At 42.4% G+C, this 26,269-nt stretch overlaps 1 protein-coding gene across 1 annotated transcript; it reads left to right on the top strand.

Moving 5' to 3' along the window:
• The first annotated feature begins 8,907 nt into the window (after nt 1–8,907).
• spdef (SAM pointed domain containing ets transcription factor) lies at nt 8,908–18,197 on the top strand. Its single transcript, XM_079266285.1, has 6 exons — nt 8,908–9,076; nt 13,634–14,084; nt 14,618–14,815; nt 14,915–14,962; nt 15,268–15,402; nt 16,188–18,197. Exons 2-6 carry the CDS (start codon nt 13,643–13,645, stop codon nt 16,364–16,366), a joined length of 1,002 nt encoding a protein of 333 aa, XP_079122411.1. The 5' UTR covers nt 8,908–9,076; nt 13,634–13,642; the 3' UTR covers nt 16,367–18,197.
• The last annotated feature ends 8,072 nt before the right edge of the window (nt 18,198–26,269 follow it).

The raw sequence follows: 26,269 nt of genomic DNA, 5'->3' as shown, positions 1-26,269 counted from the left end.
GCTTGAGGCAAACTTTAATGTTGAATTTAAAAATCTCTTCCGCTTATCTTTTTCTGTCAACACGGAAACTAAACTTTCCATACATTCTTGCCCCCCAGCAATTCACAGCAAATACCACTCAACAAATACACGTATGACTACACGGCAGTGATATTACAGTTCACTTCAGCAATTTCAAATCAAATATTGGAAGAAGACTCTCACATTGATTCTATCAGTATAATGTAAAAACTCTACAGTGAGCCTGGCGGGTCAAGAGGTGCAGACGGTGTCGGAGACAGGAAACAGCCGAGTGTTGTCATACGCCATCTGGTTGATGGAGTTCCTTCTGCCTTCGGAAGTATCGGCGTGATTAGATTGCAGATGTTATTTGTCTGGGTGGGGAGCGCTGCGGGCATCGTAAACGACGACCAACGTGTGCCAAACCTTTTTAGTGAGGAGATAGCCCCGAACATGAAGAACAGTGGGAGATCATATCCTGAAGTAAAAGCTGGGATACACTGATGCAGTTAAATAAGGCTGCTGTAGCAAAGGCAACATATGTTATGAGACCATGACAAGTTTTGTCTGTAAAATCTTTATCTCCAAAGGTAAATATGCACGACAGCTGTTGGGTAATCATAGTTTATTAAAATGCAGATCTCTCTTAAACGTAGCAGAGTGGTCGTATAACGTTGCACAAGAGAGAAATACTGAACTAAAGTAATTAAAGCACCTCGGACGCTTTATTTCTGTATTTAAAGTTGAACTGATCCATATCTGTATGTAATAAAATTGGATTAAATGACACGACCAGCTCTGCAGTTTGCCTCATCTCGTGTTTATATCTTTTGTTAACTCTTTGTTTATTAAAATAACTGAAAGCAGCTGTTTTATTGTGAAAAAGCTCTGATAAACCAACTGTATACTTCCTGTCCAGCACCACACTGCAGACAGACACAGTTGGTAACTAGCTGGTGAACATTGTGCAGCATTTAGCCGCTAAAGTGCCAGATATTCATACCAGGTGTTGGTGGAGACCAAAGCAGAGTGAATATTAAGCTGCATGAGCATGCATGTGTGTGTTCATGCATTCGAGACTGTCTATCTAGTTTGTGTGTCTCTCTGCCTTGGAAAAGTTAGTCCTATTGAAAACTGCAACATGGTGACTATATTTGAGGATGGTTGTTGAACTCACAAATGGCAGATTGCATTCAAAATGTCACCAGAGCAATGTTTAGCAATGTGAAAGCAACTTGTCTAGACTATCAGGGGCACAGCGATAATATCCATTCATCAGTTTATTATGTTTGAATAAAAGCACAATCAATTATATTTTGTATGCTCAATAATCCTGAAACCAGATTCACTTTTTGTGTGACGTTTGTGTGAAGTCCTGCTGCAAAATGTTGGGAATCTTCTTCTGACTGTTTTGTAAAAGCATTCTAACTCAAATGCCACTTTCATATCCTATCTATTTGATGGGATTGGACTATTATTATTATTATTATTATTATTATTTATTTACCAAAGTAGACTACGGTCAAAAAGGAAGGTTGTCTCTGCTGCTCTTGCAGTAATTACAAACTGTCGGGTGTCTTCATGCAATTCATTGCAATTAAGAGGTGTATACATTTGAGGTTTCAGGCTTCCTTGACATGGATCCAAACCTCATCAGAAACCTGTTTCCAAAAAAGGTGTGAAGCCTTTGAACGTCTTGTTTTACCAGTTTCTGTTCCAATCCAGGAACAAAGTAGTGAGCATTAATATAGTCCAAAGGGTTTCATTTGTGCAAGCTGCTTCCTATGTGAGCACGGTTCACCTGCTGAGACAGTTACAACTTTAATATGCGTCTTTTCACCCCGAGGCAGGAGGCGTCCCTCCCTTCTCTTCATCAAGTGTTGGCGAATACAGTTGCTGTATGTTGGGTGCTGTGGGCATGGAAACAACTATTGTTCTCTGAAATAGACTTCTGTGTTTGGGGTTTTCTTCTGTTGGTAAAAGCTCTACCTTCGACTCCTGAGATTCTTATTTTCATTATTTTGGCCGCAGGATGCCGTCAGGAGTGAAGTCTGCAGGTTACCTTAGCTCGTTGGGCAGCAGTGGTATCGTTGCTTGTGGCATTGTGATTGGCTGTCTGACAACACAATAGTAGTGTTTGTGTTTTCAGGCATCTATTCTTGCGCTCAACAGTATGACACCAACTTACAACTATCTACTGCTTCAGTCCTTTGTCTGGGACATGCAAAGATGCACCAATGCAAGTTGAGAAACTAACAGGATGTGATCATGATTTAAAACTGTAGCTTTCAACGTTCAAACAGAAAAGGTGACAGAGTATCTACCGGTAGATTTGCATTTAGGAAGTTGTTTTCTTGCTGTTGGTCTGGAAAATATCTCTCGATCCAGTTACGTGACACTCTATAAATGATTTAGCACTGTTAAACAAACAGGTGAACATTTCTCAATAGCAGAGTAAAGACCGTGAAGAAAACATGAAATGAACAGACATGTGTAGGAGCTAAAGAGAGGGCGGAAAAGTTTCCATCTCAACACGTCTTTTTTTTATTGTTTGGTCCTGGCTTGACCGAACAATGAAAACTAATAATTGTTAAATTTGTTTATAACTTTAAAAAAAAATCAATATCACGAAAGCAGCTATAATCAATAGTTTTCCATTAACAGTGTATCACCTGACATGACTATGAAAATCATGATCCAGTAAAGATTCATGACCTGACCCTGCACTTCCCCGTGACTTTACGGAGCTTTTTTTAGCGTCCTTCAGCTCATTGTTTTGGTTCACTCTCCCCGCTCTCATCAGCGTTGTTCACATTGGACATGCACATTGACATAATCATGTCTGGGTAGCAGCAGGGATGGCGGATGTTTTGATTCGTGAAACGCGTCAAAATTGATGGGAGAAGGAATTATCCTCTGTTGCAAATCACAGCTTTTCTCCAAATTTGTTGAAACAGGTTCCTGTTGTGTGAGGGCCTTAATAAGACAAACTCTGGTAACGTTTCAATGTTTTTCATTTGGTGCACCTGCTACATACATACTAATATTTGGATTTATACACAATAATATTTGTTAATTACATCTTTGTACCTCTTTCTATATGTTCTTTCTTTGACACTTTCTTATACGTGTCTGTATATTTTAAGCAAGGTGCTTATTGTTCCGTATTTGTATTAAAGTTCTGCATCAAAAAGCACATGCTTTCAAAGTATATTCTTTAGTCTCTTATCATCTTGAATTGGCTGTCACCTAAGTACTGAGGTCAACTAGTAGTGTTTTAGAAAGTTTAATCTGAAAGACACATGGCACTTCAGACACACACACACACACACACACACACACACACACACACATTTTACATGCTTTAATTGAATCCAGCATTCACATCAACAAACACATTTTGTGACACATGCAGGTAGAGAAAACCCTGCCTCTACCTAAAACTGTTAGAGTTGACATGGAACAAAAAAACTGTCCAGCTCTTCTGGTTTGCCTGCCGATCATTCAGCTTGTTGTATCGAATATGTATGTTCTAGCTCACCGATATTTGCAACTTTATGGGCCGGTATTTGATAAGCTTATCACTATCATAAAAACTCCACACACTTCCACCACTGCATGTCACATCTGTGCCTTCTGTTACGTAACACGACATAGCATTTGCCCTCACATCTGTTGTTTTGTTGCACATCTGCAGGACCAGGCACGCCTCTGCAGCGCTAACTGTTTTAAATGCAGCACCGTGCTTTGGCAAGCTGCCTAGTTGTTGAAGTGGATCATCAGGAAGTGGAACTCGATCTCAAACTGTCCTTGAGACGAGCAACAACGCATCACTGTCAACAAACCTCTGTCGGTTTTCGAGAGAAAGACATTTAACAGGCCTTCATCACTCAAAATGCACCATTGAAATGTTATTAGCTGTATCCATTACGCCTGTCATGTATTCTATCAGCAGCAGTTATGTATTTGTGAAACATGATGCCACATCAAGGTGAAATCATTTTTACAAACAGACTCAGAACTATCGGCAAAAACAGTTGGAAGAGCTGTCATACAATGAAGCTCTTATTCACTCAACAAAGCTTATTTAACAAAGTCAATATACCAGTAATATTGACTTTGCTAAAACAACTCCGTTATTGGCACCCGTTTACAGTAGGGGCACCTGCACAAGCATCACCTATTTCAAGATCACAGTGGACCAATTGCTGTTTGGTATTTGACATCCAGTTTGTTGCTTTTCATCACTCGTTGTCTTGAGTCATGCGATTATTGTTCCAGAGCCAAGGTAAAGGTCAAACACTTGTTGAAGAAACTGCCATGCAAATTTTATTTAAGTACCACATCCTAAACTACAGATTTGTGCGTGTAAGCCCGCCTCACACAGTATGAATTAAACACATACGCAGGGGTTCATGCACCAGCACGCAGAAATACATACAATTTCGGGTGTAATTGTCCAATGAAAGGAATTTGTCATCGCTCAGAGTTTGATTTTGGCGTGTCTACAAACACACTGCTGCTGAGAAGCCTTGACGCAGTTCGTACACGCCCTCTCTGTATCTCACAATTAGTCCATTCAGACTGTGTGGCAAACAATATCAAACCCACAGCTCCTTAACTGGAAGTAACAGAAGAGAAAATATGTCCTGGAACTGGAAAAGAAACTTGGATTCTGTGTGCTGCAATCAACAGACCATTTAATGAATTACATGGTGAATTAAAAGCAAGATAAGAGGGGGAAGATTAGATGTGCAGTAGTCTTAAAGTACTTTTATTGTTGTGGGTTACCACAGTTTTGCTAATACCAAGGTGTTTTACAAACACCTGTTCTTTCTTTGCTTTTGACGGAGACACATTGTTCAAACTGGCATAAGTTGCGCAAAGGGCTCCTCTAAAAAAGCAGTTCAAACTGAATTACACAATACTCACATTTGTGGCTAAAATACACTTAATTAAAGGCAAATAATCAAAATGTCAGAGGTAAGATGTGTTGTTGACAATGCTTTCTTTGTCCGAATTAAAGTAAATATTTAAAAGTACTGTGCAGTGATAAAGATCTCAATATGTGCTTGTTTTTTGTTATTGTTAGTCATGAAATGACCCATGCAACTGAAATGCTGCTGGGAAACCACTGTAAATGAGGCATAATCTTATCGTCCTATAGTCTCAAATGGAGTCACTTCATGATATAGCCTGTATGTAAGATGATGATGAAGCTGAATCGAAATACAAGTTGTGACACCTTTTTAACAATCATCAAACTTCCTATGAATTATTGCAATGATGTTTAATACAAAATATTATGGTATAAGCGCAGGATGTAAGTCAACATGGATTAGAAGTACAGTTGTATGATGGTTATCAGCACTTATAGGCCTATGCAGGCCTTAATTAACAAGGAGAAAGACGTTGTTTTGTGCTGTTTAAACAGATCATTTTTCATGCAGGCAGCTCTTTGAAAGTTTTTTTATTGATTAATTAAATTGCTATTGATTTTCACAAGTTTTCACTGAAATCGTAATAGCCATACTGTAATGTTTAAAGAGTATTATTTTACGACTAAGTCATTGTTAACACTTAACTTATTTTCATAGGCATGTTGTTCCAGTCTCCCATCTCATCACAATCATTCGTCATCCTCACCGGCAAGCACGAGAGGCGCTATTTTGTATTATACATATTGATAGGATTATTTTTCCTCCATCCATTTTAACTTAACCATTCATTAACTAGAGCTCTGTTTCTTAGAACAGCAGCAGTCTCATTTTAGTGTACAGCGTCAAATTGGATTGACGAACGCACCCTTAATATCAATTTACCACCGCTAGCTACCACTAGCTACCGGCAGCTACCAGCTAGCTAGCAAACATAACCACAGCATAGCTAACGCTAACCCCAGATGAATCTTAACATTAGTCAAGTTGACACTGAACTCAACTGATAATATTTTGATGGTTAACATTAAACTGTTCGAAAGAAATGAAAAACAACAGCAAGACATGTTGTTTTGTGATAAATGTAAGCACAATAGTCACAATGACTGATTAAATGATGATTAAACAGCTAGCCGCACATCAACTGCTACGCTAGCATCCATTACCACGGCAGAGCTCACGCTAACCTATCCCTTGACGATTCTTACCATTTGTCAAGATGACACTTAAGTGACTGAACTCAGCTGATAAGTTTTCAGACAGACACTGACGAAAGTGAAAACCTGTATGTAAGTCATGTTGTTTTGTGATAAATATAAGCAAAAATTGCCACAATGACTACATTATACAGCTATACGCATGTTATAGCTGACGCTTACGCTAGCTGTTGATAATAAATATTAAACTGTCCCAAGAAAGCAAAAACAAAAGCAAGTTGGGTTGTGTTGTAAGAAATGCAGAAATAGTCACAAATACAAAGTTACAGCTAGCCACACAAAAGCAGCAGAAATGCATTTTTGGGGAAATAATACGTGTTGAGGGTGTGGTAGGGCAGCGGTGAAGTGGAGTAAGCTGCACAGTAGTTTGAGATATTTTCTATGGACGTGTGGATTTTATTTTTCATTGTATTGGACATAAATTCAGACTGACCACAGAGACTATTGGCATCTACTTACTATTTAAGTCAACAGTAGGTATTTTGATAGCCTACCAACACATGCAAGCTATATACATTAACTTAAGTATAGTTTTCAACTTTACATGTATTTGAATAATAAAGCAGTTAGAATTATCTCCACCTCCATTAGCTACATTATTGTGCCTGGCACACCCACACAGGTGTTTTTACTTATTCCGGTTGATTAGAGATCAGCTGATCAGGAACCAGGACCTGTAGGACTGAAAGTGTTGTTACTGAGTGGTTTATACTGGTGAAATAGAATAAATTGAAATTAGTTTAAAGTTGGCCATAGCTCCTTTGGAAATCACACGAGGTCACTAAACTTAATCTAGCCTAATAAAAGTTATTCTACAAAAGTGCATCACAGTACTGAGAAGAAGTCTTATCCTGGAGATTAAATAAAAACACCTGTAGGCCCCAGTGTTCGCTTTAATTGTTCCTCCTGTCTATACTGGTTTTAAGACAGACTTGAAGTAAATGTATCTATCAAGTAAAGGCTTTCACCACAATCTGTTAATGTTTAATTTTAAAGCTAGTGTTCCAAGTTTTCTAATAACATATTAATATCTTGGGAGATGAAGTTTTTCAAATGTTGTCTGAGCCTAATCACCAGCCATTTATTTCTCGTAACTGCAGGTCACCTGAGAGTCTCCGTGAAACCAGGAAATGTAGACACATACAGTGAAGTATGAGAATGTAAAAACTCAAAGTATCAATTCCACACCGTAAAGATGTCCCATTACATTGAATAAACAGTAAAGCTGCATTGGGAGTATTTCGATTGCCTCTCAACGGCTCTCAACATGGATACACCTGAACCCGTGGCTCATAGCTAACGGTGCTAACGGCGCTAAACTTACAAACTACGGTAAACATGCTGACAGAGCCAACAGTGTTTAGCCGTGTCAACTGTAACCGCCGTATGAGAGCAGTGGAGAGCGGCGGCCGTGAGCGAACCAGTGGGGCACGCTCACATGCTCTAACATGCACTAACATGCACTAAAAGCATGCGTGGTTGGCTCGGCTATGTCATCAAATCAACGAGAAGCTCGGATAACAACCTACACAGAGGGAGAGAGTCATTCATTCTCTGCTCAGGTTGACATTACTCCACTATTTGCTGCTATATTCATGTTCAAAATGTGGTATATTGCTCCTTTTAAGTAATAGTGCAAAGTATTGTTGGCGAAATGTACGTAATAAAGTATAAAAAAAGTAAAGGTATTTGTTCTACAGAAAAAAGGGCTCCTGTGGCTGATATATCATTATGTATGCCATAGATTTGTAATACGGATGCAGTGGTTTCCAACCTAGGGGTCGGGCACTTCCGAAGGGTCACCACATAAACCTGAAGGGTCGTAAGATGATTAATGGGGTAGAATAAAAGTTCTGCTGCACAAATTTGTATTGGTATTTTAGACGTTTCTGTAAAATTTGTTTTTATGAATGAAATATAAATACAAATCTTTGGGTATCTGACAGTTATTTAAATAGAACCATGTGAGAAGTTTAGAGCGGGAAAGTGTCATAGACATCATCGTCGTCATCATCATCTGAAGTCATGGACTCTTGGCCGTTTTTTGTGGGAACCACTGGTTTAATCTTTAATAATGTATTGTATTTCATAAGCTTATGCTTTAAGTGTTAAATATTATTCTTAGAAATAGTAGTTACAGCTGTTAATTATTGAGTAATAAGTAGAATATTTGCCTCTGAAATCTTGTGGTGTTGTGAATGGAAATACTCAAGTAGAGTACATCTACTTTCAATTTGAAATGAAGGAGGTCCATAGTACTTGGAAAGAAAGCTTTTTGTTTTCATAGACATTTTTACTTTCAAAGTATATTCTTTAGTCTCTTATCATCTTGAATTGTCTGTCACCTAAGTACTGAGGTCAACTAGTAGTGTTTGAGAAAGTTTAATCTGAAAGACACATGGCACTTCAGACCAACACACACACACACACACACACACACACACACACAGAGTAAACACGACTGGCCTATAAATATAAATTGCAGTCAATGGAGCTGGAATTCCTTTGCACTCACTCACCGAGTCACTTGCCCTCACTTCTTTTCACTTTGTACACACCCCCAGCAGGTGCTTTCACTTGAAGTTTAGTTTGCAGTTGAGCTTTAGGCTGTGACTTTCAGTTTAAGCGTGATTCCACCAAAGAGCCTGGGAGGATCCGAGGCCTCGAGGCTGGTGGGCTCTGCTGACACTCACAGGGTGGGGTGGGTGGGGTGGGGGGGGGGGGGGGAAGATTGAAGGGCGCCCACTGCCATACTGCACCTCTGTTCTCAGGTAACACCCGGGCACCCCGTCTGAGCTGAGCGTCGGTCTGCAAACGGGATCAAAAGGCAGTTGTTCATCCTTCAACAGGACCAGAGCTGCATCGCATCTTTCATCACCCAGTCAAGCCTCTGCCTCTGGCCATCAGAGCATCTTTGCCTCGGTAAGAAGACACTGCTTTACACAATCATCATCGCATCTTTCAGAGAGCACAAAGGGCATCTTCTGCGCAATTTACCTGGAACAGGATTAAGAATATCTAGAGAGGTGACTCATGATTGTCTATGATTATTAATGTATGGTTGTACACACTTAAATCTTTGGCAGTCAGTTAAAAATATTATAAATATGATTTATTGCCAGAATATTTTTACTTTTTTGTCCACAATTGTCTTTAGCTTCAGAACACAGGATTAAAAACAACAAAAGACAATTGATGAGGACAGAAAAGCTGTTATCTCATTAATTTACTGAATCATTTCTGTTTAGTTTTCTTTCTGTTTGCTCCGTATATCTCTGGCATGCTTACTTGTTTTTCTTGTTTCTGTACATGTATAATTTGTGTCAAAACGTGGACAGATAAAAGGTGTCTGGCAGCGTGGTGGTTTGATGCCCAAAAAACGATGAGCTGTCATATTCAAAAGAAATTTTTCACTGCTGCCAGGGGGATTTAATTACGATTTTTATGAAAGGTGAAAATGTAACACAGATCCCCCAAGACAAGACTCTAACAAGAGTATACATTTCGAACAGACATAACATAATTGGACTGTTGTTTCTGAATGTGCAGGTCTCTGTTCCCCCTCTCAATCAGATCTTTAATGTCAAGCTGATCTGTATCATTACTCCACAGCATCACTCTGGTTTAGGTTATTAAAAAACAGATTTGGATCTTTTTTATGGAGCATGTTAAGCTGCTGTGACTCAGTAATAGACTAAAGGAGGTTTTACTGTTGGACAACAAACACACCATAGAAGGCTGAACTTCAGCAACAAAATGAAGTTTACAGCAGCATCCACCTTTTCTGAACCCCACTTAAAAGATGACTTTTTGTACCACAGTTGTACATATAGTACACTCAAGTGGAAACACTGTTTCAACACTATTATGTGTTAGGAATCAGTATTGGGTTACAATCAATTAGAGAACAGTTCTAATGACATCTTAAATATGATATTGGTGCACATTTTCTCTATTCCTCGTTTTGCACTTGGTCGTTCACATAAAACAAATGATGGAAATAGCTGTGTCAAGAACGAAAAAGCTTGAGCTTGAGAAAGAGAGGGTCAAACCCCGGCTCCTTCTCGGCTCTGCACCCCCAATCACGTTGTAAATGTTAGATCGGCGGTTTCGAAATGTTACAGGTCGGACACAGAAGGTTTTGGGAAGGAGACCATCTGACAAACACCTCTGATGAAGCATACTTTAGTAGAGAGAAGATTCTGTCCAAATTTAGCAGAAACCATCATGTCGACAAAAAGAAAACGAACTAAAATGATGAAAACGTGATGGAGTATAGCATTTATGTTGGTTTCATAAATTGGAGGAAAGTCTCCTGATTGGTCCACACAGATGTGATTTTTGTCTCTTCAGTGGACAGTAAAGTCACAGTTTTCATGTACATCATGATATATTTACGAGGTCACATTTTGCTTTTCACGTGACATTTTATAAGCGTCTCCACTGAGTTAAAAAAAAATGTACAAATGGAAAATATGCACAAAAAAAAGAAAGCAAATGGATAGAAGCTGACTTGTGTCATAAATCAGCCCATAAATCAATCATAAGGTAGTTAAATCTACAACTGGGTTTTAAATGACACCTTTTAAAGCAGCTGCAGATTAAGCCAGATATTGTGGAACTTTTTTAACACCCTGCTCCTTCTGAACTTCCAGCTGCGTGAGCACAAGCCTTAGGCCTCATGGTGAGTCCTATCTTCACTATCTCTGCAGGTGACAGGTTTAGTTCTCCATCCGTCCGTGCTACGCCTCCAAATCTCAAGGTCCAATCTCAGCCAAGTGAAGTTTATCATCTGCATCACTAACCGTAAATATAGCTCTCCACCAAAATTCATTTTCACCAACAGTAAAGCTTTTGCACTGGTTCCTGATACTGGCCCAATGCCAGTGCACCTGACGATCAGCAGTAATGAATCACCGGGTGCACCAATATTGCAACAGTGTTTCCCCCTTGTTGTCGGGAACAATGACTTTCTTAGTTGATCCAAGTTTCCCATGAGAAACAATAACAAGAAAAAGAAAAAGTCTCCCTTTAATGCTCTCATGGCAAACAGTCACGCCTGGCTGTACACACTTTAACTCCAGACTCAAACAACACAGAGCGTTTCTTTTTCTTTTTTTTTGTGACGAGCCGAGGAGCTAATAAACATTTTGGTTGCTATTAGATAGATGATCTTAAATCTCACACATGACCTTTTCTTTTTTTTCAGCTCAGATTGAATCAACCAGGTTGAACAGACTTTGGAAGAAAAATATTTTTGCTTGTTTTAATCACTACTCATTAACTTTAATCTAAACACTTCAGCCAACTCCTGTCACAAAAGTGTTTCATCAACAGTGATGAATGGGCTAACACGTTCATTTCAGGCTCGATTAGTTGTGTTGGTCTGCAACTTTTAACCACTTTCACATTGAGAGAGGGTTGGGAAGGTATCACCAACTCTTTAACTCAATTTAAACAGCTGTTTCCTGTCTGGTTCCGCATCAAAACTCTGATTGGGGCTTCTGATTTTTTTCCTGTTGATATATAACATGTCACACTTTGGTCAGTTTTGTTCCTTTTTTTTGTAGAACAAAAAAAGCAAACGTGATTCCAATAACACAGCTCCAATCATATAAAATCCAAGGTGATGATACCCCTCAAATAATCACCCTCTCCATGTTAAATGAGACCAAGCATGTGGGAGAAATATGGTTCCCAGGGTGGACGCCGGCATGGAGGGAGTCCTTTTCCGTCGGTGTCAAAGGGTGACTTTGCTGAGTAAATGGAGCAAGCTCTAATGCTCCCGAAATGAATATCAGCGATCTGACCAAACTCATTTAGAGATCAGTCAGGGTCTTAATCCCTCTCTGCAGGGGTGTGTGTTTGTGTCTTTTTATTGTGCTCCCTCTTCCTTTTGGAAGAAGGTAATATGGCTAAATTTGCTTCGCTAATGGGCTTAGCGCAAGCTGTTACAGAGCACAGTTGACGCGAAGCTGCCAGGCTGGGATACCAGTGGCTTTTAATCTGACTCCTGGTGGAGTGAAAGGGAGTGTGGGTGATAGTTTACGAGGAATTTGGAGATAAAAGGAAGACTGGGGAGGAGGTTTTACAGTGGGGGGTTCAGGACCAAAGTCTGGAAGGGTAATCTTTTTTAGGGGCGGGGAAGATAACTTCATTTCACTTTTGGAGAAGTTTGGCAAATGTGTCGATAAGAAAAAAGAAAAGAATCACCTGATAGCTTTTTAATATCAGCATTAGGAAAGGGTTTGGGCCAAAATCCTACCAAAAATGAAGAAATGTGCAATAAAATGTGAAAAAACGTTCTCCTGGTGATTCGCTACAATGATCAAAATGTTCCACATTTCTGACTTCTGCACAGTAGGTTTACATTGTTTTGCATCTGTAGAGCATTTTCTTGTAGAATAAAGATTTAATGTCACCTGGATTACTTTCAAGCTCCCTCACAAATGATTTTGCGTGATGGGTGTTTATCATTTCGCCAATTTTACGACACTTTTAATTTCAATGTTGTGTCTTGACAAATACAGCCGTGACCCTCCTTGAACATGTGTTCTGTGGGAGCACACTTCCTTTACAGTGGCGTCAGCCACAACCACCGATAACCCGGTGTGTGACAGCAGTGGGCCCTCCCATGTGCCAGCTGTGGCAGGTACACATTATGGGTGCCATATGCGAGTTCGCCCTGAGATTACAACACTTGTGCTACAGCTGACGTCCATAAATGCTTATGACGGCAATTTCCTGTTAAGAGGAAAGCCGTGGCAGCTATCGGTCGAGTCTTCATAAAACTTGATTGTTTTGAAACATGTGGTTTCAGTGGACGCTCTTCTCCACATTATCTAACTTGATTAAAAACTCCAGCTGACAGTGGAGACAGAAAGGCTGCAGAGACGGCACCTTGAAAGCCGAGGCAGGCGGCGGAGCTGCTTCAGGTCTCAATACAAGTCACCTACCCCCAACGCATCAGCCATTCTGGGCCACTGACCCACAAATAAGAGACTCAGTCAAATCCATTTTGCCCCATGCCTGTCAGCGCTGTGTGTGTTTTAACTCTCTTGAGGGTCATTTCCCCAGTACCTCCATCAGGCTCAGGGTTCTTATAGAGCGTCGAGCAGCACGCCCTCAACTCAGTTCTGCTCATAACACACGACGGAAAGGGGACTCTAGTCTGCAGCTGCTCGGATGGAGTTTATTACTAAACTAAAACTGTTGCTGGTTTAGCAGCCAGAGAATTGCAGGAGAGGAACTGTCTGAGAAGGTAGTGTCTTTTTGACTTGAAGCATGAAATGAATATAATCGAAGGGACAATGAACTGCTTGAATGTTTTAAAGTTTTTCAGATTTAAATGTTATATCTACATTTAAAACATATTCTCCTTTCATCATTGCTGAAAGGATACTTAAAAACTTTTGCACGGTTCTCAGTTCATGTGCAGGTTAGAAATATAGAGTTTAATGTGGCTTTTCCTGTCTCCAGGTACCAGTTATGTCAAATCCAGGGAGCAGTTTATCTGAAGGCACAGTGTATGGATCGCGGATTGCGATGACAGAGGACTCCCTCGCCCTCCTGGAGCGGAACAGAGGCTCTGCAGAACCCTGGGACCTTGGGGAGACCAAACCAAGTGTGGAAGCCCTATGTGGCGTGCCGGGCCTCTACCTGTCCTGCTTCGACATGCTCCTCACCGAAGACGCCACCTGGCTGGTGAAAGTTTCAGATGCCTCCCCGGCGCTGGCTGTGCCCATGACTCGCATGGAGCACGAGGACGAACCCGAGCAGTGCCCCGTCATCGATAGCCAGGAACAGGGACTCTCTCCTGGGCTGGAGGGACAGGAGGAGGAGCGGTCTCTGGAGCAGGTGCAGAGCATGGTGGTGGGAGAAGTGCTGAAGGACATTGAAACAGCCTGCAAACTGCTCAATATCGCCGCAGGTAGGTTACCTTCCACCACACCCACTACTGCAATTTGTTATCCTCAAAAGCCCGTTATTTGCAAGTAAAGGGATATAGATTTAACTTAGTAAGCTACTGGATCGTACCCAGACAACATGACAGATCAGATCATATTCGTACTGACGCAAAGCCGTGTTTGCCTGCTCCAGGATGTCTTTAATCCTGACATTTGCATGAGTTCTCCTGGATTGTGACAGTGATGTTTCTCTCCTGCCGGTAAACAGTGTACACAGTCTTAAGGGCGAGGTCTCCTTGCTGCTTGCAAAAAGCAAACAGAGGAAGCAGTATGTATTGTAAAGCTTATGGCTGTCATAAAGCAGGCATCTGATCTACTGATTAGAATTGTGCTGGCATGAAGGTGTGATTACCTTGTGGTTTCAGTGAATGTATCTTACGTAAATGTAGCAGATCATAATACACACAGACTTACCTTGACTCAATATGACTTGGATGAACAACCTCACGCAGGGTTAGTTTTCTCACCATTTTCCCACCATGCTCTGTTTTCGTAGACCCTATGGATTGGAACTCGGGGAACGTCCAGAAGTGGCTGCTGTGGACTGAACATCTGTACAGGTTGCCCCACGCAGGAAAGGCCTTCCAGGACCTGATAGGAAAGGACCTGTGCGCAATGAGCGAGGAGGAGTTTCGCCAGCGCTCGCCGCAGTGTGGCGACACGCTGCACGCACACCTGGACATATGGAAGTCAAGTGTGTGATTTAACATGAACATAAAATAACGTTTGGCTGTTTGAGTGTGTCTTTTATCTTTATATATTTTTTACTTAAATGTCTCTTTTCTCTCTCCAGCTGCCTGGATGAAAGAAAGGTGTTCAGTTGGAGAGACGAAAACTACCGGTAGGTTTGGTTTCCTCATACACCCGTCATTTAAATGACAATAATAAACTCTACCAAATAAAACATGCATTGTGACTTTGCTCGGAATAACGCAAAATGAAATGATATGAAGCATTTACCATTACACATTTACGTAAACTTACTTTTTAGTGAGTACAAGATTTGGACTGTCATGCAAAATCAAGCTCCTGCTTTGTGAACCTCCCGGTTAGTTTGGAGACGACTTTGCCTCGTAATCCTTTGGGCCTCTGTGTGCTTTTCTCTGGCAATCCTTAAAGTCTGAATGTTGTTTTTGTGTCATCTAGGCTGTGAGGATCTTTGGTCCGAGGCAGATTCGTCTTGTTCCGGTCAGCCCATTCATCTGTGGCAGTTCCTCAGAGAGCTCCTGCGTAAACCTCACAACTATGGACGCTGCATTCGCTGGCTCAATAAAGAAAAAGGTATTTTCAACTTTTTTTTAAGGCTACAGTATTAGAAGCACTCTGAGGTTTCACTTTGGGAATTGTATTGCTTCATTTTAGTATCAGAATGCACGTTGGAATGACGGGGAAAAATAAAGTGTCAATAAGCTCATAGATATCTATTATTATATCTATTTTACTTTCGTATTTCAACTGTGTTCAGCCTACTCAACTGACAGTTCAACTACTTTCAGAGCTTAAAACTCAACTCAATTTTGTTGTGCTTTCATTGCTTACACGATAACTGACACTTCATTTGCTCACACTTGTTGCATGACAACTGACACTTCAACTGTTACTTTTCAACACATTGAAGTAATTGCTCATTCGCCAAAAGTTAAAGTGTTTTCCAGACTCTCACTTCAACTGAAACTTCAGTAATATCTTACGCTTTAACTGAGACATAAACTCCTTCACATGCTTTCATGTGCTTTCAAGTCCTTGATTTGAAACTGTAACCCTTATTCAACATCTCACAAGCAACAATGTATATTCATACTTTAGGTTTAACTTGTTCACATTGTTTTAAATTGTTAGAATTAAGAAAAATATTTTCAATAAAATTGTCTGTAATGCTTCCTTCTTAATCAGGTCAGTTTAGACCTTAAAGACGCTTTATTCTCAATGAGACTATTGGTTTGAATAAAATAAAATAAGTGTGCACGTAAGTGGAAGACATTTTTCTTTAAATTGTAAACACCGGCCGTTAAGTTCACTTTGTGGCGCATCGTTACGAACACCATGTCTCTTGTGATTCCCACCAGGTATTTTTAAAATCGAAGACTCGGCTCACGTTGCGAGGCTGTGGGGGCTCAGAAAGAACCGACCTGCCATGAACTATGACAAGCTGAGCCGCTCCATACGCCAATACTACAAGAAGGGCATCATCCGCAAGCCTGACGTGTCTCAGAGACTGGTGTACCAGTTCGTTCACCCAGTATGAGGCAGCTGCCTATACTGGGAGGAGAAGGAGGAGATGGAAACCTACAAAACTAAAAGGACCCACTGTCTCACCATGCACTTGAACACCTAAACCGGAGATGAAAAGGTGACAGTAAACGCCTGCACCGACCAACCCCAAGTACACACTTCCACTGCCAGCACTGAAGCAACAGCTGCTGCTTGAGGGTTTGTCTTTGCCGTGAGGAAGAGACAAAACGATGTGGCTGTTGAGGTTTTTTTCCACTGCAGAATAAAAAGAACCACAAATTTTAAAAAACAAAAACAGAAACTGCCTTTGCATGATCTGCCTGTTTATTTTTCCATAGTGTGATTCTCAATTACCTTTTACTCATCACAGCAAACAGTTAGAACTGATTGCTCTTACGGACACACTTCAGGAAAAACGCCCACAGCTACATTTGCTTTGTCTTTTCGTTCCACTCAATTTGATCAATGTCTCTGTTTGAATTAGAGCCAGTTTTCCTGCCACGGTTGGTTCGGAACATTTTGCTTTTTTGGGGGGTTTGGTCCTGGCTCTGCTATACACACAAGCAGTGAGTCAGCTCCTGTAATCCATCAACCATCTTTTCTCTCATCTGAAACGTACAGAGAGGGAGACTTTTGACAGTTTGCCGGATCCAAGAGTGAAAACCTGTTGTCAAAGGATCTTCAACACTAGTGAATTGTTTTTTTAATAAAGGTGTAGCTTGGTAAGGAGCGATGCATTTCCTAAGTATTGTTTCACTGCCAAGTAGCCCTGCTTTATATTGTATGCTGTAAACTTCTATGTATTGCTTTGTATTGCTTTGTATTGCTGTATATTGCATTTTATATTGTGGATGTTTTATTACGAAGCTCCAAAATGTTCAGTAAAATAAAGTACAATGAATGAACATGAAATAAATAATCATAGAAATAAATACAAACAAAATGATACAACCGTGAAATTGTAAAGTAATTTAATGAAGGCTCTTATTTAAAATGGATTTATGGTGAGTACACCACAACTTTGGTGGAGTGAAAGATCTTGACATTAGAAAATTCGAAGTTTCTTATTCTGCAGAAAGCGACTCCTCTGGTTGCAAAAAAAGTCTGATTGTATCTATGACAAAATTACTCTCCTCTCTTGATTCATTCCCTCAGTAAACATTGTAAACATGAGTTTATGGTCTCAATCTCTAGTTCAAGTCTTTTTCAATACAGCATGATGTTCATTTAGTAAATGATGGTCCATTTAGAGGCCAACAGACCATAAAGCAGGGTGTGCTTTTGAATACCTTGATTGAGTGACAGGTCGCTGGCATTGCTTTGTCCAGTCTGGAAGTTGTCCTTGTTCTCCTCATCGATCTTTACCCCCTTTTAGTGTGTTTTCAGTGAGTGAAAGTTAATTAACTGTAACATTTTGGTCGCATTAATATGTCTTATTCAGCATTTAGTTCTTCTGAGCTCCACCCTCTCGTGTCACTTCTGGTTGCAAAAAAACAAGATGGCGACGGACAAAATGCCAAACTCAAGGCTTCAAACCCGTAATCTACAAACCAGTTGGTGACCACATGCACTTCTTATGCACATTCCTGATTGACAAACAAAGACGTGATTAAAAGTAACGTTATTGAACGAAATGCTAATTGGGGAAAATACTGTTCTGGAACAACAGACTTTGAAAATAAATGATTTTGACAATGAACTGATTGAACGCAATAAATATGTCCTGCAATAGTCTTTTTATTGGATTATTTCATAATTTCATGGTTGTGTCTTATGTTTCACTGATTCATCAAATTTGTGAAGCTTACTTTCAATTATTAACATCTGGATATTGCCTTAATTAATGTCTGCCTGAGGAAGGCAAGGATATTCAAGCTTCAAGCAAGACTTAATAAACTCTATATTTAAACTGAATATGCATCTGTGTGGTGTTTCTAAGTCATGAAGGGTTTATAGTGCATGTAAATGTAACCAAGTGTGCTTTATAAAGCAGGCTAAACAACTTTAAACAGTTATTAGGAGGCACTAATCAACATAACCTTTTTTTCATGTGTGCAGTTTTCTGATTCAGGTCTTTTGTTGACATTTTCTTCTGACGACTAACTGTTTCTTTCATATCTGCCAAAAAAAGCTGGCCTTGGGCTATAATGAGCAGTTTAATCCTGCAGGTAAGAGTGTGTTGTGGAAGGTATATGCTCATCCCTGCATCAACTTGAATACCCAGTTTGCCAAAGTTCCTGTCTTTCATTGCTGAACAGGCGTTGAATTCATTATATTGGTTGAGTAACTTTCCCCGAAACACTTTATTTTAGAACTTTAACAAGTTCTGCTACTTCAACAATGAATCTTCTCCCAACGCGGCAAAATTAGGACATTTTTGAACTGATTCTCAGAGACGTATGCTTTGGAAGGTAAAAAAATAATGCCAGTAAACGATAGCAGCTAGAACTGTCTGTGTCTGTTTGTTAAAGGTGAAAATAAAACACACGCACCACCCAACCACAAAATGTACTCAGAAAAGCAAATAGCAACAGTTGCAATGTTTTTTCGGGCTTGATGTCCCTGTAAGTCATGTACAATCTGTACTAGAATAAAATAGAAAATACACAGAAAATACACAAATAATAACTACAAATGTAGTCTAAAACGATCTGCATTAGTTGACTGATGTCTGCACAAACAAGTAGCATGTCATGCAAGTTTTGAAGAATAAAAATGAATCAATCTGTCTACGTTGGGGAAAGTCCTGACACACTGTGGGAATCTTGATAGCTTGTGTGTGATGTCCATAAACTGGCAGCACTGAAGGATTCTTGGTATTTGTGGGATTCTGACTCACATTATGATGATTAAAGGGACAAAGAGCTGAATGTGGTTACTGCTGACCTCTAGTGGCAAACTCGGGCATGACGTTCGACGTTAAACCCAGGGGACACAGACTTAACCTTAATTGTTGGAATGCTGTTAAGTGATAATGCTATGACTTTTCATATTTCTAACCTTTACACTTTTTGAATTATTAAGCTTTTTATTTTCAATGGGATCTCTCCATGGAGAATAATCCCTGTTTTATCTCCATGAAATGGCTTCAGGCACACAGGTGTTCGCGATTGAGCCAATTAGTGATGTTGATAAACACACAGACTCACAGACACACGCGCAAATACACTCCTCTCCCTCTCTCTCTCATACAGTCATTCAGGTCTTTGGGATCTTTAGAGGTCTTTCCCCCCTCCTCCACCCCCCCCCCCCACACACACATGCCATTTTAAAATAAAAGCCCCACAGAATGAATCCTAACTGAAGTGCTTGTGATGAGCCTGTCATTTAATAACCGGTTTGTGTTTATCTAACATTATGATTCTGTCTCGTCTCCCCTTCTCCCCCACCCCATTTCAAAATAAAAGCCCCAGAGAGTGAATTCTAACTGAACTGCTTGTGATGAAGCCTGTTATTTAATAACCTCTGTTTATGTGTGTCAAACATTATGATTATGTCTCCTCTCCCCCTCCCTCCCCCACCCAGCCCCACCCAGCCCCCAGTCTGGAAAAGACTGCACAGGAAACGGGCCAGGCATCTCTGGCCTCGGCCCCTCCCCCGCCCTCAACTGGCCTGTATCCAGCACTTCCTCCGGTTCCTCCCCCATACTCCCCTAATAATCCATTTATACAAGCACCAATGAGAAAAGTAAAGGGAGGAGTGCTCACAGGAGCATTCCACATGGCCCTGGATGAAGGGTGCACCATCGACACAAGCTCCACCTCAACAGAGCGAGCGATGAGAGGCATGATGGAGAGGGTGAAAACATTGGAAAGAGCTATGACAAGAGTCCCCATAGACGAAGAAGATCCTGAGACAGCAGAGAGAGGCCAGCAGGCCAACAAGGATGAAGCAGAGGCCCAGCGGCAGAGACACTTCGATCAGGAGTGCAGTCAGCGACTTCGCGACGAACTCGCTGCCACAACACCTCGCCCCATGCTCTCAGAAGAGACCTATGTGACAAGCAACCTGTGAACTCCAGTGAACCAAGACGCAGTGGCAGCATTCATCTGGGCCCCGGGAGAGTCCCCGCCCCTGTATCCGGCCAGAGCAGAACGGGTGTGGCGTCAGGCCTTCAGAGAGCCACATGATGGAAGCGTTACCACAGTGGCACTATGGCGTGCAATGGTAAAAACAGGCCTCCCTGAAGGACCTCGCCAGTACATGGACGCAGTGGTTGACCTTGAAGCAATGACACAAGACATGTGGAACGCCCAGCTCCGACATTACCTCTCTAAGCATATTCAAACTGAGGCGGGTAGCGATACAGAAATTAAGACCTTGCAGAGGGCCCTACTCAAGAAACAACTCAAAGAACAAGACGCGGCTGAGGCCGCCAAGAAATCTAAGGCTGCCAAGAAATCTAAGGCTAAACAGCAACAACAGCTGGTAGTTCAACAAGCACCGACTCCACCTCCAACGGCACCTACTCCCTCTGTCCCACTGGAGGTTATGATGGCTATGATGTCAGCAGGCGGTGAACAGTCACGCCCATGGGTCCCACAGGGCCAATGGGGTGGAAGAGGAGGAGCCAGAGGAAGAGGAGCGCCTGGAGGCAGAGGAGCGTCCTATTTCTGCTACAACTGTGGGAGACCGGGACACTTCGCAAGAGACTGCGTGTTAGCACCGCAGCAAACACAGAGAGGAAGAGGACAATACTCCAGGGGAGGAGGCGGACGGGGCTATGACAGACAAAGACCACAGCAAGGGGCCCATCAGGCTCCTTGGGACGAGGGACATGGTCCCCAAGGCGGGGCCCATGCCACACAGGCAAGTAGCCAACAACAATGGCCTGGAGGTTACAACAGTCCTCCCTATTGACACGCCCCTCAATCACTGGCGTCACACACTCTACATTTCGGCTTCACCAGCAAACCCTTAATCAGGTGCTCAGTAAATGGACAGGATCACATCTTCCTCGTCGATACTGGAGCCACCTATTCGAGTGTGATGACTATGCAGCCGTTGTCGGACCGGTTTGTGTCAGTGGTGGGAGTCTCTGGCACTCCAGTTCTACAATTTTACACTACCCCTCTCCCCATCACGTTTCACGATGCAACCCTCATGCACAGCTTTCTCTCTGCTCCAAATTGCCCAGTCAACCTGCTGGGACGAGACCTGATGACTCGCCTCAATCTGAGCATCTGGATGAACCAAGACGGTGTCCATGTCTCGTCCAACCCACCAACTAGTACGTTGTCCATGCCAGTACGCATTCTCTCCCTTGCTCCCGTTACAGAGACGGTGTCCCCCACAGACGAAGAGGTTTACTGGCTACGCTGTCTTCAAACTGGCCCCCAGACCCCTGCCATCCAATATTGGTTCAACATTCTCAAACCAAAAATCACTCAGCTGTTCCCGTACAAAACTCCTCTGGACCACGTCCATTGCACTCTAAATGTCACACCAGACCCCGACGACCTCTACACAGAAGACTGGGATGAAAACATGTCTCACCTTAGACCCACCATTCAGTGTCTACACATCTTTTGTGGCCAGGAAGGAGTAGCATCAAGAGTCATTCTATCTCCCTTCCTTCGCTCATGGTATCAGCTAGATGCGGACTCATCACCCCATGTCACTTTGGCTGTTGGTTTTGGCCATGAGGCCAGAGGTCTGGGACCTATGATCAAGAGAGCACTTACTCTCACTTGGGAACCAACCACTACTGAAGGTCTGCTCAAAGCCAAGGAGGAGACCATGTGGAGATAGACAGCCCCTGACACTGTTGAACACACTTTACCGGAGCACCTCCCTTTGCCTCGTCACCATGGCAAATCGTGTTCAGATCATCCAGCTACAACTGCCTGTTTGGCTCAGGTCCCGGCTAGGTTGTGGACCTCAGGGGCCTATGACGTTGGCCGCCTGACTACGGAACCCATCAAAGTCACATTCACAGACCCACAGCAGCTTCCTGTGTACAGACCCCAATATCGCCTGAAACCAGAACAACTGGAAGGCATTTGGCCAACGATTGAAGGCCTGCTCAAAGCCGGAGTCATCTACCCCACCTCATCAGAGTTCAACACTCCCATACTTCTGGTTCCAAAGGCAGGAGGAAAAGGCTGGAGAATGGTCCAGGATTTCCGCCCCGTGAACGAAATCACAGTTCCAACAGGTCATCCGGTTCCAGATCCTCATCTCTCTCTCAGCAATTTGAGCCCTGCACACACCCACTTCACAGTAGTGGATCTGGCCAATGCTTTCTTCAGTATCCCATTGCACAAAGACTCTCAGCCCATCTTTGCCTTCACCTTTAATGACCAGCAGTATACCTATGCCTCCCTACCCCAGGGCTACAGGTGCTCCCCAGGTCTATTCAACCACCACTTACGCCTGCATCTTGCTGACCTCGCCCTCCCAGGAGGCGCAGTTCTGATTCAATATGTCGATGATCTGCTTCTGGCAGCAACGTCAGCAGCTCCCTGCCTTGATTCCTCCGTCCAACTCCTCACTCTGTTGGCCGAAAAGGGCTACAAGGTCAACCGTTCAAAGGTGCAGTTCGCCAGACGCCAAGTGTTGTTCTTGGGTCGCAATGTTTAATCAGACGGGCTATGCCTGTCACACACGCACAGGGCCACCATCTTGCAACATCCCCAACCGCTCACTGTTGCCGCTCTCCTCTCATTTCTGGGCTTAACAGGCTACTCACGAGCCCATATCCCAGACTACACCAACCACACCACTATTCTCAGAGAGATGTTGAAGGAAGTGGGCACCAGAAATCTTACTGCCAACCTCACATGGACAGCAGAGGGTGAAAGAGCCTTCACCCGCTTGAAGCAAGCACTTGCACATGCCGCCGCACTCATGTCCCCAGACTACTCCCTACCGTTCCACCTTGATGTTTCTGAAAGACACAGCCTACTCAATGCTGTACTCTTCCAGAAAAAGGGGGGTGAAAGAGAAGTACTGATGTGTCATTCATCAAAACTTGACGCTGTGGAAAGTGGTCAATCCATGTGCGCAAGATATGTTGCAGCAGTGGCTGTTACATATGCTGTTACATAAACATGCACACGCACTGATGACGCAGAGAAGGCGGTCCCGGGACGTGAGCCAGTGTGGGTGGAGATGCCCAGTGCTCCAACGAGGCTGTCTGAAAGCTAGAAACAGATCCGCCTCCTACTTTGTATTCCACCAATAGGCTCCATAAGGGCAACCTATACACCGCATGCGCACTCTGTCTAAGCGTCTTTTAGCTTTCACTTTTCTAGGGTCCGTGCACATTTAACTGCTGGACATAATACTTCTGTTACAAATAAACCTTATTGCTTGAATTGAGCTAAACGCCTCGATCTCAGTCTGTTCACTCGAGTTACATTCTCAACATGTCCCCTTACTTCAACACGTCCCCAGTTGTCCCCACCTCTCGTTTTACAGGGTCCCCTGATTGTCCCTCTGTGTGTTTAGGTGTGTATCCCGTCCTGACGCCAGCCTGGGCTCCGTCTACCCACACACCTGACACCAATCAGCTCGTCACCGCGCCCTGCACCGCACACACCTGTCAGCAATTCACTCATCACCTCCACGGTACAACCCTGGCTCTCCTCCCAGGTCCGTGTCTCAGCTAAATGCTTCAGGAAGCAGCAGCAGTCTATGTTTTTTTTAAGATTTTGCCTCATGCAGGCGTACTCCTGATGATTAATACTTTGTGTTCTACCACTGTTGTAAACACTGAAACATCAAGGCTACTTTTCTTTTTTTTTTGTCTCATATGTGCCTCAGTTTTCTGATGACATCTTTTATTTTTGCGTATGCAGACGAACAGGCACTACAGTTCATAAATGACAGCACTATATGCTAAAGAAGGAAAGAGAAATCCCTCTAAAAAAAGTTCCTCTCAACATTGCAGATCAATGTTTCCCGACAGAAAAGAAAGAAGCATTTGAGTATTTTTTGAAAAATATGATTTTACCATCCGTCAGTGTATCACCGGGGTTTCACAGTGGATGCCGCAGTTGTAACTCTTTTACAGTACACTTGTCAACCGTTCTGTTTCAAATGAAAGACGCTGAAGTCTTTAAATTCATATCTCCAGTCAAGACAAAGAGGAACTGCGTGTCGTGTCGGTGTAAACTGAGCTGCAGGAGTTGGATTCGGTGGAAGGGAGCTCTGGTTCACTTTGTTAAACATGATGGTTGAGTCTTTGGAGTAGCAGGGTGGTAGATTTCGGTATAAGGCAACATTTATGTCGACCCCTGCTTACAAGGAGCAACAGTTCTCAAAAGAGCATACAAGAAGCACAAACACAGAACAAGAGACCTTTCCCTCCTGGATCTTTTCAAAATAGACTTCTCTCTCTTGCAGCAGAAAAGCCCGTCGTCTCATCAATATTTCAGACCTCTTCCCTGCTTTTCTGTGCAGCGCTCGTTGCAGCCCCTCTCAGCCTGCGTCAGTAAGACGACACCAGACTTCCTCGTCGACGAAGGTGTACTTTTCACCAACACCTGTGGTTACCAGGAGCAACAAACCAATCGACGAGTGCTGCCACGTGCGCTCCTCAACTTTTTTTGTTTGTAGGAAGTTTAATTTTCTGATTAAACTATAGAGATGTGCATATGTAACGCAGCTTGTGGTTTTGGTGCACAGCGAAATAGACCAATCAGGATTGATTACGTTACACAACAAAAATAAAATCAAATGGCATCATCATCATCATCATCATCATCGTCCCGATAAGAGTTTTAATTCGATCAAGAAACTGTTAGTAATTTGGAGGAAAGAAATTGAGGCCATGCACCGGATCGGATCAGAGCGGCACACAGTGTGTGGGAGCATCAGCATGCACACAATCACAGAGATGAGAGCTGGAAGCTGATAATGCCGAGTCACTGACATTCACTCATAGTAAACATGTAACTGCAGAACTTTAAAAAAAAGAATAAATAAAACCTTGGTTGTGAAATGAAGCTAGTTTCCAGGCCTTTTTTTTTTGATGGCTCCTGTGTTATTAACAGTCTGCACGTAAAGACAGAGAACTACCACATGAAATGCTGTAGTTATAACCGGTACCTTGTCAGTGACAGGTGGGACAGCAGAGGTTAATGTATACAGTTCCTGCTCGGTTTGGTCGAGTACATATTTCCATTTCAAAGAGGAGCTCTGCTTAGTGACACTGTGTGTTTATTTTACTGATGGTGAGCGGTCTTTTTTTAAAATCTGGTTCAAAATGCTAATTCAGTGACATGCTATGGAGTGCGGCAGGAAAACAACGAAATGCATCAAAGGAATAGTTTGACATATGCTTATTAGTGTTGGAGGAAAAGAATGATGCCACTCTGCACTGTTTATGCACACACGTATGAAGCCAGAGCCAGCAGCTGGATAGCTTAGCGTAGCATAATGCTGCGTTCACACCGGTCGCGTTGATTTTTTGACGCACTGCAAAATCGCGTCCAACGCACCGCCGGTCATGTTCACACCAAACGCCGCCAAATCGCTCCGTGCCGGAGACAGAAAGCAGGGGGAAGGAGCTAACCTGGCTCCGTCCCTGAAGCTCACTATTAACATCTCGCATCTTGTTCGTTTAATTGGCAGAAAAAAAGGTTTTATGGGGGCGGGGGGTTGTGCTGTAACTCTTTCTTGGCCAGGGACAATGATTGCCAAAACTGAAGTGTATAGTCCATTCACTTACATTTTGTAGGGATTAAACAAGATATTTCAAAAGGCTGACACTGAAAATCCTCCTCTCTGGATTTAACAAATGAGATATAATAAGTGAGCTTTAGATGTGCTGGCAGGCCGATTTTGTTCCCTTCAAAAAGAGTCGAGCTGTTTCCCATTATTTCCAGTCTTTATGCTAAGCTAAGCTAACCGGCTCCTGGCTGTGGCTTCATGTTTACCGTACAAACGTGAGAGTGACATCGATCTTCTC

Source organism: Melanostigma gelatinosum (assembly GCF_949748355.1).
Source record: "Melanostigma gelatinosum genome assembly, chromosome: 3".
NCBI lineage: Eukaryota > Metazoa > Chordata > Actinopteri > Perciformes > Zoarcidae > Melanostigma > Melanostigma gelatinosum.
This window is presented reverse-complemented; position numbering and strand designations above follow the sequence as displayed.

Excerpts from the sequence above, each read along its gene's own strand:
- spdef (XM_079266285.1), top strand. The coding sequence starts at position 13,643 with ATGTCAAATCCAGGGAGCAGTTTATCTGAAGGCACAGTGTATGGATCG. Across the intron at positions 14,085-14,617 it reads ACTGCTCAATATCGCCGCAG|ACCCTATGGATTGGAACTCG; the intron begins GTAGGTTACCTT and ends CTGTTTTCGTAG. Across the intron at positions 14,963-15,267 it reads TGGAGAGACGAAAACTACCG|GCTGTGAGGATCTTTGGTCC; the intron begins GTAGGTTTGGTT and ends TGTGTCATCTAG.